Consider the following 13569-nt stretch of genomic DNA (forward strand, 5'->3'; position numbering starts at 1 on the left):
CTCAGAACTGCCCAGCCATAATGAAGGCAGTGTAGGCAGAGCCTGAACCTGTGCAATCGGGCCCCCAAACCAATATTCTTTACTGCGTTGTTATCCTAGGTATAAGGATAAGAATCTAGTAAAAATATACACAAATGTCCACCCTCTTGTTAAATATCAAGTCACAGGACAAAAGGATCCGAATGAAATCCTACACCATTAATCTGCAAATAGCTAAACTTCATAAATGCATAAGTCATGTCCTCAGAAAGGAGAAAGGTCAGAGAAGAGGCAGTTTCTTGATATGGGCAAAATGCAGGAGGCTGGGGTAGGCAGTCCGCTCAGGGATACATGAATAAAGAACTTTCAACAGCAGATCCCAGCCTCAAGAAAAACAACAGCACTCCATGCAAAGGGCTGAAAAAAAGAACTCAGCCAGAAAAGCTGATCAGCATGGGTCTTTCTAAAGATTTCTGGCCCATCATGAATCTTTTTTTCTAAATAATCACACAGCAGTAGGCTTTTACAGAGCAATGGATTTCATATATGCATACATTATGGAAAAGACTGTCACTTTGAAGAGAAGGTCCCAAGTCTCATTTCATACACACTACAAAAATAACACAGCTGCTGTTTACCAAGCGCTCACTGCACACAAGGCTTCGTTCTAAGCATTTTAGAGATACTGGTTTCTTCAACCTCATAACAACCCTCTGAGGAAAGTCCTAGAATTATCATCATTTTTAGGGCAAACGAAAATGGAGTCAAGTAACTTGCTCAAGTTTATTCAATGAGTGGCAGGGCCAGGCTGTGTCAACCCCAACTTATCCCCAGACATCTGTTTCGCACTGTTTCCACTGGCCGGCCACTTAAAAGCACAGCTATCCTTTCTTCAGAAGTATTATTTAATGGTACTCAGTAACAAGGAGGACAGTATTCATTCATAACGGAGAGCTACTGATTACATACAGCATTCTGTCCTTGGTTTGCTGTCTTGACAAATCCTATCAGCTCTACCAGCTTCAATTACAACCTGCTTGCTGATGATTCTGGATGCTAGATCCCCAGTCTCTCCTGTGTCTCAAATCTAATCAATGATTCCATTTAAATGATTTATAAGCCATCGAGGCAAAGATGTCCAAACCTGTATCATCATTTCCATCCAATAGTTCTCCCACTCTTTAAACTGCTTCCTCTGTACACAGTGACTCCTTCCATCACCCAGCTAGCTGCACAGTTACAAAGCTGCATGTCCCCACTCTTCTGCAACTTCTACATCCAATCACTCACTCACCATCGCCATGTCTACCTCAGAGTCTCTCTTGCAATGGCACATACAATTCATTCCCTGCCTTAATTTGATAACTTTCAAGACTATCCTTACTTGTATATGAGGCTGTTTTCCATAACAGATTCTATTTTCTTTGTTGAGGCTAGTCCGGTTCCATCTGCTAACTCCATTCCCAGACAAGAGGATTGCCTTTCTGTCATAGCTTACCCTCAAAGGTGTACTTACTGTATGAGACATAAACTCTAACTCTATTTAAAAGAAATGTATAAAATGTGACCGTTAATAGCATGCCTTAAGGCCCAAAAACAAATTATTATTATTATTATTATTACTATTTCCAATCCCAATTACAAATGTTTGAAGACAGACAGTATGGGTAATACACTATGCTGATTATGAACTTTATACAAAAATGGCCATTTAATATTCATGACAATCTTATAAGCTAAGTACCATTATTTAACCATCTTTCAGATGAGACAACTAAAATGCAAGAGTTTCAACAAGGTCCCAATTTAGAAAAACAACACTCAGTGTTTGACTTCATCTTAGTCTCCCAGTAGCACCCACATTCCTAAGAATTTATTTCACCTCTTAAGAAGAAAATGAAACACATTTTAAAACTCAAAATAAAAAAGAGACGTTTTACACCTGATCTGGGCCAAAGGCGAGATGGAAAATGATGTTACTTTAAAAAAAAAAAAAAAAAAAAAAGTGTCCCCAAACCCTTAATACTGTAGAGGTCCAGAAGCTTAAAAAAGCCTTTCTTTGACATATCCGAAAACCTTCTAGAAATGCCAACAAGCTAAAAAGATTCAGAACCACAGAAATATAACAAAACCGTCAAAAGAAAAATTTTCACTTGAATGTTGTCTTTAAAAATCATGTCAGAGAAATAAGGTTTTATTGAAACAAGCAAACAAAAAAAAAAATGCCTAGTGCCTTATCCATAAGTACACTCCATAGTTAAATTCTACAAATATCCTTTAATTTTTATCCGGACCGGGAGGTAAACTACTGGGAAACCTTATCCTCGGTGGGTGGCTTACTCCTAAGAGGTGAACATCAGGCCCATGCTTAAAGCACAGTGCGGGTCGGGCCATCCATCTTCCTCTGGGGCGAGAGAAAGGACGCCCACCGAGCCCACGGGGGAAGCGGGGTGCTCCGGTGTCCCGCAGCCCGCAACTTTGCACTGCGGCCTCTGTGTGCGTGTGCAGGCGCGGGTGCAAAGCCGCTGGTGCGGACCGGGCACCCCGGGTGCTGTCAGCGGTGGCGGCGGGTGCGGGCGTGAGCGCCGTGGCCTCCTCGCCAGTTCCTTTTGTTGGGGCGCCGGGAGCCGGGGCGTGGGCGTGGAGCGCCGGGGCGGACTCGACTGCGGACACAAAGAACCGCCCGGCTGCCGCACGCCCTGCGGGCCTGGCGAGGCGCGGGCTGCAGGCCCCGGATGGCGCGGCCAGGCCCGGGGGCCGCGCCACACCCACCCTCCCACCCCGCGAGGCCCGGCCGGCTTCCCCGCCGCGTACCTGCTGATCTTCTGCGCGAAGGCGCGGCGCTCCGCCATGGCTGCGGCGGCGCGGGGCTGGGCGCGGGGCTGGGCGGCCTCCTCCACGCGCTCCCGCTCGCGCTCCCTCCCGCGCGCTCGCCCGTCGGCGCTCCGGACCCCACCGCGAGGATGGGCCGGCCGCCGGAGCCCGGAACGAGGGTACCGTAATGCGCCGAGGAGGCGCGCACGAGGAACCGCTCTCCGCCCCCGCCCTCTCCCCACCCCACCCCCGCCTCCGCCCCGCGCGCCAATCCCGGCTGGAGGTCGGGTTGGGAGGCCGTTGTGGCTGGCCGGAGCCGACGGGACACGGGGCGTGGAAGCCCGCCGCGAGCCCTCGCTGTCCCGCCGCCGCGCACTCACGACCAGGCAGACCCAGGACCGGCCCGCGGCCGCCGAAAGTGCGCGGAGCTGGGCTTTGCCCAAAGGGAAGGTTAGGGAATGGGAAGGGCCTTGCGGCCGGGAATGGCTGAGCTCGGTTCCGGCAGCTCCCCGGCTCCCAGCAGTTTCAAGCACCTTTCTTGCACGCCTCGACCTCGTGAGTGGGGTCTGGCCGGACAAACAATGGCTCTTCTTTGTAGAAAGAACTCTCCCGCGGAGGTGGTGTGGTAATCGCTGATTTGTGGTGCATAGCCAGGCTTACACGCATGGTTTTACTTCATCTCCACAACAGCTCATTGAAGTAGATTTTCTCCATTTTAGAGAGAAAGAAATGGAGACTGTGACTAGCCCTTGGTTCACACATGGCAAACTCTTTCCGTAAATGTGAGACCCAGAGCCCGGGCCTTATCTCCAAGAACAGTTACTCCTGTAAAGAATTCTCTTGTGAATCCATCCCAGTAACTGTGGCGGCTTGGTTCATATATGTCCACATACATGCATACCCATCAGACGAGCTCTGTCTTCTGCCCTTTTGATGTTCTAAAAATAATCTCTATCGCTGAAACTGACCTTGGCCGTTCTGTCCTAATGCATTGATTACTGAAATTGTGATGAAACTGAGAAAAATCCCTTGGCTTCTTGTAGCAGCTCTCCTTTTGAATGCTGTAAGAATTTAGTAAGCCTTACTTGCAGTTACTGTGTGCCCCCTGTGTCTGTGGAGCACGTCAGGTCCAGTTTCCCCCTTTCACCATGGGGAAAACCTGCGGCTGGAAGCCTGGTCCCTTGCCCAGCCACAGAGTCAGAACTGAAACCCCCCATTGTGTGGGTCCATGACTTCCTGTCTGTGATCTAACCTGGCTTTCCGAAGCAGTGCTCACTCCAGTAACATGATGCTTTTAAAAACACTGGTTTACTGTGAGGATAGCCTATTTGAAGCAAGTATATATTTAACGTCTACTTAAATACAGGTGTCCTAGAATAAATACAAACGTGAACGAGACACGGTTCTCCCTTCAGAGTATTTGAGTCCGTGGAGAAAGATGACCCAGCAGCTCAAAGAATCCTAACTTGTCAATTAACACTGTACCCGACCTTCCCATTGACAGGAACCCAGGTGCATTCTACTTCCTGACCATGTGACTTTGAGCCAATTATTTCAATAAGGGGACTAATTTTACCTACTTGAAAGCATATTGTGAAGATGCAGTGAATTCAAGGTCTTACGGGGCGGGGTCTGGAATGCGGGGGCACTAATGCTAGCTGCTGCGCTTTCCTCACAGGTGGGGGTGCCAATATCCATCTTCTACTTGACTTTGTCCTGGGTGCTTCATAGTCCCTGGATGGCTCGCCTGCTCTCATGCTCCCGGCAGATGTTGTAGGCCTTTATCTCTGCTTGACAAACATCTTTTCAGTACTCTCTTAGAGACTGAGCACATTTTGCTTTGAATAGTTCTTTGTATACATGACTCACTCGTTGCCAAAGAGTCTAAAAGGACATTGCGTGCGCTGTGAAGCTTACTGGAAACACAGTGGGAATGGGACAGGCAGAGCCAAAATGTCCACTGGAGAAATGGAGTGTCTGAGGAAGACTCCGCCCAGGAAGTGTGACCCTGACCTCAGGAAGACCTGTCAGTCGCTGAACTAGTCCGGTGTGGGCCAGTACCCATAAGCCACAGGGTCCGATCTAAAGGGAAGATACATGCAACTCAGCGATGGAAAACAGAACTGCTTTGGCTGTCCTGGGTTCGGGCTCCCCCACCACCCTTTACAGGAGCGCAAGCGTGCGCGCACATCTCAGTCCCCGGTACTTTGAGGGGTTGATGCCCTCACCCCTGTTTTTTAAGGGTGAGCCAAAGACCTAACCTGCCAAACGAACCAGCCTCAGGTTAGGCACATAAATCAGGTCAAAACCATCGGTCCATTTAGAACTGAAGTCCTTGTTGAACCGGGGACTTCCCGTGGTGAACTTCTCTCCCTGGGCGTGGGGCCACAGAGGGCAGTGAGAAGAGCGAAATACTGAAGAGGAGCTCCTCAGGGGGTGACACGAGCTTGGACGCTGCTGGGCTTTTGTTTGTTTGGTTTGGAGTTTTGTTTTGTTCTGTTTTAAGCTATCTTGAGTTGGACTTTTAGTCATTTCCTCCTACCTGACCCAGGCTTTCATCCCGTCCATATGCGTGTTCATCCCTAGAAATACAATGTAATTAAAACCTATTTCTATCCTCAGAGAGTTAGGCATCTGTTTGAAGAGGTGAGGCATGTTCAATGGTGAGGCAGGAACACTTTCGGAAGTTAGTTTAGTACATCTAGCACCAATTTCGGTATTCAGAAATTATGATGTTCTCCCTAGACCGCTCCTTGCATTTGTAGTGGTGAGAAGTGAGCAGAGTTTAACTCCTGCTGTAGCCTTTGCAGAGAGGCTGGGTGTAGCTCTGGAAGTGTCAGTAGTCTGGTCACTGATTGGCTGGGATTCAGGACCCAAGTTCCACACCAGCAGGAAGACGCTAGCAAAACAGCTTAGCAGGAGCCAAGACCAGTTTCACAGAGTAGGCTCAAAACAGTAGATACAGGGGAAGAAAGCCACAGGCAGTCTTCCCATTAGACATGCAGCTTTGAAAGACCCTCAAGCAGAAGGCTGGGGGATATGGCGAGGGAAAGAAGAAGGAAAGTCCGATGAATTCTGCATCCCATCCTTTAATGCAGTACCTATGAGGATTAGGGATGGGGCATGCTCAGAGACTACACTACAAAGTGGTAGAATGCGTGCCTCGTGAGAGACAGTTCTGACTTTGCAGGCAGAATGTATTCTTGTCTTTAGGAAACAGCCCTGATCCACACAATAAGATGAACATGTATCTCTCATCCTTGGAAGCCTCTGCAAGGCCACATAGGTGTGACCCGGAGGAAGGGCAGACTGGGGCATACACTTGGGTTTACTGCAGTCCCAAAGTACAAGTAGTGCTGGGCTGCATATCCAAGCTGGAGATGCTTTGCCTGGCCGTGTCCTTCCTCACACTGTCTTAAAACCTAGCAAATATAATTTTTTGCAGGGCTCAACTTTAGGCCTTAAAGCTAGTCATACTTCTCCACTAGTAGCACCAATGTTTACTCTGCGGTAATACTATGTTACTAGGTTATTGCCTGTTTATCTACACATTCCAGTCTTCAGCACTGTATCTGCAGCATCTAATGTGCTAGTTGATACATTGTAATCTCTAAAGCCATGAGCTGAGACATTTTCACATACTGCTTTGATTTATATTTTTCCCTAAGAGGAACTAGGTACATGTTTATTTGGGATACATTGCTGAGAATCTAAAATAATGGCATGGAAACAGTGGAAAGCCCTTATGGTACGATGTTGAGCTCTTACTACCATGGACAACTGAGTCTCTGGCCTGTCTCTATGTGCTTGAGATAGACAATACACCCAAAATTGTCTGTCTGAGGCCAGATGTGACGCTAACAACTTCTTGACCTTTTGGTGAAAGACTCACCCTGGAGACATTAAGTACCCACACATCACTCTGTACAAAGCTAAGAGATGTGGTAGGTACCTCAGATAGGAAACCAGCATGTGTGGAAAGTGTCTACTTGCAGCTAAAATCAGACAAACTGCGAGGATGACGTGTGGGTCACCAAGAGCAGGCACTACAGAGATCCTGGAAGTGACCCAAACGTTACAACAGTCCTGCCACATAAAACATGCGTGCTACCCTGAGGGTCTAGAACCTTGTGGCTCTGCTCCTTCACAGAGCTGGGAAATGCCTGCACTCTGCACACTGAAGGCCCAGAGAACGGCAAAGGTTTTCCTATGAGCCTGAAGGCCTGGGAAGCAGGACAACAGCAGGTTGCTTCCCATCCACAGTCCAACAGGCTGGCTGGAGACATAGAAGAGCCGATGTTTCGGCTCTACAGAAAGGAAGGTAGAATCGATGCCCGTTCAAAGGGGCTTGGACAGGAGATCTCGCTCACCTAGAGGATAATCGGTCCTGATGTTCTACTTGGGCCTCCCACAACAGAGGGACCCCAACTACATCAAGAAGGCAACTTGTTTTCATGAATATATGTGTCCGATTCATTCATCCAAAAGCACCCTCACAGAAACACCCACAAGGGCATTTGGCCAATATCTGGGCACCCTTGATCCTGCTCAAGTTTGGCATATAAAATTAACCATCACATATGGAGTTTGGCAACCCAAAGAAAACAGACGTAAAATAAAAGACACATTTGAGACAGTTGGCACATTCTAATTGCTGACTAAATATTAGGCAATATTAAGAATGATTTACTGGAGGTTCCTCAAAAGAAAAAAAAAAGCAACTAAAAATAGAACTGCCATGTGATCCAGCTATACCACTCCTAAGCATCTAGCCAAGAAATCCTAAGGCAGTATACCACAGACATATTGGCAAATCCCCGTCATAACCTAATGGCCCACTGGTCTTAGTTTATTGCACTATATCTTACTGTTTCCTATACCCACAACCTTTTAAATAAACTTCTTAAAATTGTCCTGCTTTGAATATATCTTCTGTTTCCTGTTGCTACCTTGATTTACATGGTGCAAAGAACTGTGAGTATGCATACTGAAGGACATCCTTTCTTCTCCGAATATACTGCCTGAATTATTTATGAATGAGAGAAGACCTGGCATTTACTTGAAAAATAATCCAATTTGGGCTTAAATTAATAGTTAGTTACAACTAGGTGACAGGAACATAGGTGTTCATTCATTAAGTAGTTCTAAGTAGAAAAAAGACCTGCAAGTAAGTGTGATGCTAGACAGGAAAAGATACTTCATTGACTCGAGAAGAAAGACAGACGATGAGTGTAACCAGCTTAAAACAGACGCAGACAAGGATTAAGGAAATAAGAGCCAGTAGAGGAAATGCAGGTCAAGGGTCAACTTGGAACCAATGCTGACATCTTCCTGTCTCGCTTTGCTGGCATGAGAACTGAGACTTGCTGGGTATTATTGGATCAGAACAGATCTGAACCTCCGATCTGAGATAAGCAGATATGGAGAAAGGACAGAATGCTGGAGTTCAGGGAGGCACAGGTTTTATCGAGGGAAGATCTTACAGGAGGACTTAAAGGAGGGAGAAAATGTGAAAATATCTGGGAAACACTTGGACACACTTGAGAAGACAGGTAGCTTTTATCCCGGACCTTGAGAAAGATGAAGATGGAAAATCACATAGGACGTTAGAGAGGAGGATGAGTGTGAGGGCACTCATCCGTAAGTTTCATGGTCTCGCTGAATGTGTTAAGCCAATACACTGCTATCTGATGGCATAAGGCTGGTATAATGGAGGCTCTTACATTGTTTCATTGCCTCACTAAATACAATGATGTGGGCCAGGGAGATGGCTCTGCAAGTGAAGGTGATTGCCACCAAGCGTGATGACCAGAGTTCGATCCCCAGAACTCACATGGGGGGATAAAGAGAAATACCCACACACACAACACACACACACACACACACACACACACACACACACACACACGAAATAAAGGATAGATGAATAGACACACACACACACACACACACACACACACACACACACACATGCATAGCCAATATAATAAGGTTTCTGTCATTGTATGACCAAAGCTGACCATCTCTTTTGTCATATAACCCATCAAGGGTCAACTATCTCAGTACATCTATATCTAATACCCATATGAAAGGGAAGGATGAGTACAGAACAGGTATGCCTGGAACAGGAATCTTTGAGGACAAAACCAGGCAAGGCTGAGAATCGTAGGTAGTTGGAACATTGCTGGTACAGCCTTTGAACCATGGCAAAAGCCTGCAATGGCCAATCAATGACCATACTGAAAGCTCACCAGTAGACAGCCTGTCAAATAAGGAAGGTGCTAAAACCATATCCCTCCCGAAAAGTTTACAGCGGGCAACTAGATGTCAGAAAAGGTGAAGTTTGGGTTTTGGCTCAACCATGATCCTGATTTTGAGCAAAGCACAAACTTTCTGGATGTCATTCCTTAGCCATAAAGACAAAGGTCATCACGCCGGGCAGTGGTGGTGCACACCTTTAATCCCAGCACTCGGGAGGCAGAGGCAGGCGGATCTTTGTGAGTTCAAGGCCAGCCTGGTCTACAGAGTGAGATCCAGGAAAGACACAAAGCGACACAGAGAAACCCTGTCTCAAAAAAAAAAAAAAAAAAAAAAAAAAAGGTCATCACACCTGGAGACTGCTGAAGTAAAGGAAAATGTGCTGGTATTGCTATCCTGTGACTCTAGAACAAACAAGGAAAAGAACTGTGAAATGCTTTTTTAACTTATTTATTTTAATTTTTTATGTGTATGGGCATTTCACCTGCAAACATGTCCATGAACCACTTACATTCCTGGTGTCTGCAGAGACCTGAAGAGGATGTCAGGTCCCACAGAACTGGAGTTACTGACCATTGTGAGTCACCAAGAGGGTGCTTGGGAATGAAACCCTAATCCTCTGAAAGATCAGCAAGCTCTCTTAGCCACTGAGTCATCCCTCCAGCCCCTCTTCTCCCCAGTATTTCTGAAGAATTGCATAACTTACTTGTTGGGAATTGATTTGGGATAGCCTTGCAATAAAGGAAAAGCCAGATGATTACCTCTTGACAGTGTGTCAGGCCATAGTCACATGATCAAAGTCACTGACAGTGTGTCAGGCTGTAGTCACATGACTCTAAAGTAAGTGACCGTGTGCCAAACCGTAGTCACAGCATTCTAAATGAGTCTGGCATCTCATGGCTTAGCATTGGCCTATGCTGCTGCGGTCTATCCGCAGTCGAGTTCACTGCTTTCTTTCCTGCTGTCTGTCACTCTAGAGTATCAAGGCCCTTCAAGAAGATGGTATAGTTGGTCACCTCAACCCTGAATCAGATTCTCACTCTGCTTCCATCTCTGCTTCTGTCTTTAAGAATTTATCCAGTGTTCATGCTGGGTGGTGGTGGCGGCGGCGGCGCGGCGGCGGCGGCGGCGGCGGCGGGGCGGCGGCGCACGCCTTTAATCCCAGCACTCAGGAGGCAGAGCCAGGTGGATCTCTGTGGGTTCAAGGCTAGCCTGAGCTACCAAGTGAGTTCCAGGAAAGGCACAAAGCTACACAGAGAAACCCTGTCTCGAAAAACCAAAAAAAAAAAAAAAAAAAGAATTTATCCAGTGTTCTTAAGTTCACTTGAGATGGTAGTAGATGTTTCTAATAGAAAGATTTTGTTAAAACAGATTCTATAAAAAATAACTCAAACGAGTAGAACAGACTTCAAGATTGCTAAAAATTTCATTTTAGCAGGGCCTGCGGCCTCCTGCTTTTAATCCCAGCTACTCAGGAGGCAAGAGGATTGAAAGGTCAGGGCCGGCCTAGGCTATGGAAGAATGTCAAGGTCCAATTTAGTGAAACATTGTCTCAAAATAAGTACACCAGGGCTGGAGACGCGGCTCCAGTGGTAAAAAGGCTTACCTAGAACTCACATAGCACTGGGCTCAACCCCAGTCCTGAAAAGAAAATCTTTTAAAAGTTCATATTTATTTAGTACGTTTTTTAAATGAGCCTTGTAATTTACTTTTCATAATGTTTTACATTTTCATTTATTTGTTGAAGTCAAAGGCAATGTGGATGAGTGAGTTCTCTTCTACTCAGGGGGTTCTGGGGATCAAACTCAGGTCATCAGGCTTGGCAGCAATACCATTACCCCCCAGCCATCTCACTGGCCCCTGAATCTGTATTTTAAAGTGCTACCATGTGCCAGGGGGCATGTGCTAGGGACTGGCAATCAGTAAGAAAACAATTCTTGTTACTCAAAGAATAACCACTGGTAGGACAGGGTGGAGACAGGGCGCATGGGAAATGCTTTGATAGACACGCACAGAATACTTTGGAAACATAAGGGTGCTGTAGCTGATCCTGGAGTGCTCAGGAAAACTCCCAACAACCAAGAGATTTGCTGACCTGAGGCCTGAAGGACCACTAGAAACCAGCCGGGGCTAGGAAACTACTCAAGGTGGGGAAGGTGTCCGCCGAGGAGAGCCAACAGCTGATTCGGATGCATTGCGATGCATGGCCGTGGCTTACACTGTTAAGCTGCAAATGGTTCCATGTGCTTGGACCTTAAGAACATAAGGAGGCGGGGCTGGAAAGATGGCTCAGAGGTTAAGAGCACTGGCTCTTCTTCCTGAGGTCCTGAGTTCATCCAGCAACCATGTGTCACACATCTGTATTGATCTGGTGCCCTTCTGGTGTGTAGGCAGAATACTGATACATAATAAATAAATAAATCTTTTAAAAAAAAAAAAAAAGAAGAACATAAGGAGGGAGCGACTGGAAGTGAGGCAGAGTTGCAGAGGCCAGTGTATGATGAGCCTGGTCTGTCATACTGAGGAATGTACAGTACACACTGTAGGAAATGGAGCCAGAAGTGGGTAACCCTGATTAATACAATCACGTTTGAATTTGACAATGAATGTCCTGATTTTAATGAAGGAAAAAAACAGGTTGAATATATTTCAGAGAAGTTCCAAGTGGAGGCCAGAAGACTAACCTTAAAAGGCCGTTGCTCTAGTCCCGGGGTATTAGTCTGAGATTGGTTACTGTAACAGAAACCCCAGGCAACAGTGGTTTGCATGGGACAAAAGTTCATTCCTCAATTGATAATCTGTGAATCAGTGGTCTCGGGTTGCTTCAAGGTCACTGACTCAGGTGTGTCCCTCGGCTGCACATTCTAAGGTGGATTTCCTCATCACAGTGTATGCATAACAGCCACAGGGAAAGAAACAGGGAGAAGGGAACACACGTGGAGTTTATGACTGGGACTCGCGTCTCATCAGTCAGAACTCAGACCGTCAATCACTGTTTAGCTGCAAGGATAGCTAGGGGAAACAGAGAGCCGAGTACCCAGTTCAAAAACAGGATCTGTTACCGGGGTAAAGAGGAAGGTGGATTTTCTGCATGACTGCTAGCAGTTTCTGTTATGCCAGGAGAAGAAAAGGGCCTGACTGGAATCGTGGTGTGAAAGCAAAAAGCCAAGAATCAGTTTGAGGCTGAGTTGATGGACTGACAAGAGATTGGACCGGGAGAGGCTGGAATGATGTCGGTGACCCTCTGATGGCAACACCGAGTTAGATGATGGTTTGGTGGTCACCAAGGGTCCATGCGACTAAAGATTTTGTCCCCAAGGTGGCAGTATTAGGAGGTTCTGTGGACCCTTGAAGAGATGGGAAGGTCCTGATGTCATAGAGGGCATGGAGTCTTTCTCCTACAAACCCTTGAGTTCTTTGCAAGATGACTGCTACAAGGCTGGGAACAGACCATATAGAGAGCACTGTCTTGACATGTCAAAGCCTTGGGTTTGATGCCAATACCAAAAATATTTTTTAAAAAGGAAGGCTAGAGAGAAGAACAGAAAAGAGAAAAGAGCCAGGGGTGAGCAAAATGACTCACTGGGTAGAGTCACCTACTGCCTTGTCTGTCCCGGGCTCAACCCCTGGAATCCACAAAGTGGAAGGAGAAAGGAGAGAATGGACCTCCACACTGGCATTGTGGCATGTACACACACACACACAACACACACACACACACACACACACACACACACAAATAACGAAATGTGAAAAAATTAAAGAAAAAGAAAGGAGAAAGTGCGGCAGTGAACAGTTGTGACAGAAAGCTGAAGCAGAAGGCTCTCATGTCAAAGGCTAGCCCGAGCTGCATACCAAAACGATGTCTCAAAAGCAAAAGGGGGAGGGGAGCAAAAAGACTCCCCTACAAAGAGTAAATGTGACTCCACCCAGCCCTCTCTGGTCTCTGACTGAGATGCAATCTCATTTCCACCATTGTGTCCCACCAGAAGGTGACACAGCCAATCGGTGGCCCTTGCTGCAAAGGCTTTTCAATGCTGATTAGACCCCACGCCTCTAGGAAAGAGAGACACACAATTCCCCTGACAGCCATGTACAGGATTTCTTGCAGGTAACAAGCCTGACTAGTATTACCAAGTGAAAACAAACCGAGGGAGATAGGATTTAGGGAGAAAGTGAAATACATGCTTCAGCTTTGCTCCGGGCTTGAAGTGTATGTAGGACATTCGGACAGAAATAATCCAGTGGGCTGAGTTTAGAATCATCACTTTTACAGGGAACTTCAAAGTATGACAGCAGATGTTATTTGAGGTCTGAGAGGAGCCAAAAATCGTCATCCAAGAAAAAGAAGAAAAAGATGAGGACAGAAACCAAACTTTCAAAGACACAAGTAGAAAAGGGATAATGAGGAGGACAGGAAGAAAAAAAGACAAAGGAAGTAGGAGAGGCAGGGAATGATCTAAGGGTGAAGCCAAGGAACAGCAGCTTTTCAGAAGGAAAAAATAAGAGACTCGTGGG

At 46.5% G+C, this 13569-nt stretch overlaps 1 protein-coding gene across 12 annotated transcripts in view; it reads right to left on the reverse strand.

The window, feature by feature from the left end:
• Dock7 (dedicator of cytokinesis 7) overlaps nucleotides 1-2973 on the reverse strand; it is a 195938-nt gene extending 192965 nt beyond the window's left edge. For 3 of the 12 annotated variants that reach the window (XM_028870265.2, XM_028870262.2, XM_028870259.2), the window contains exon 1: nucleotides 2794-2956. In XM_028870265.2, the coding sequence (XP_028726098.1) occupies nucleotides 2794-2831 (38 nt within the window). In that variant the 5' untranslated portion in view covers nucleotides 2832-2956. Of the gene's footprint in view, nucleotides 1-2793 lie in introns of all 12 variants that reach the window. The other 9 variants (XM_028870268.1, XM_028870264.1, XM_028870266.2 and 6 more) reach the window with 6 other exon arrangements.
• Nucleotides 2974-13569: the final 10596 nt, after the last annotated feature.

This window comes from Peromyscus leucopus, chromosome 2, assembly GCF_004664715.2.
Source record: "Peromyscus leucopus breed LL Stock chromosome 2, UCI_PerLeu_2.1, whole genome shotgun sequence".
NCBI lineage: Eukaryota > Metazoa > Chordata > Mammalia > Rodentia > Cricetidae > Peromyscus > Peromyscus leucopus.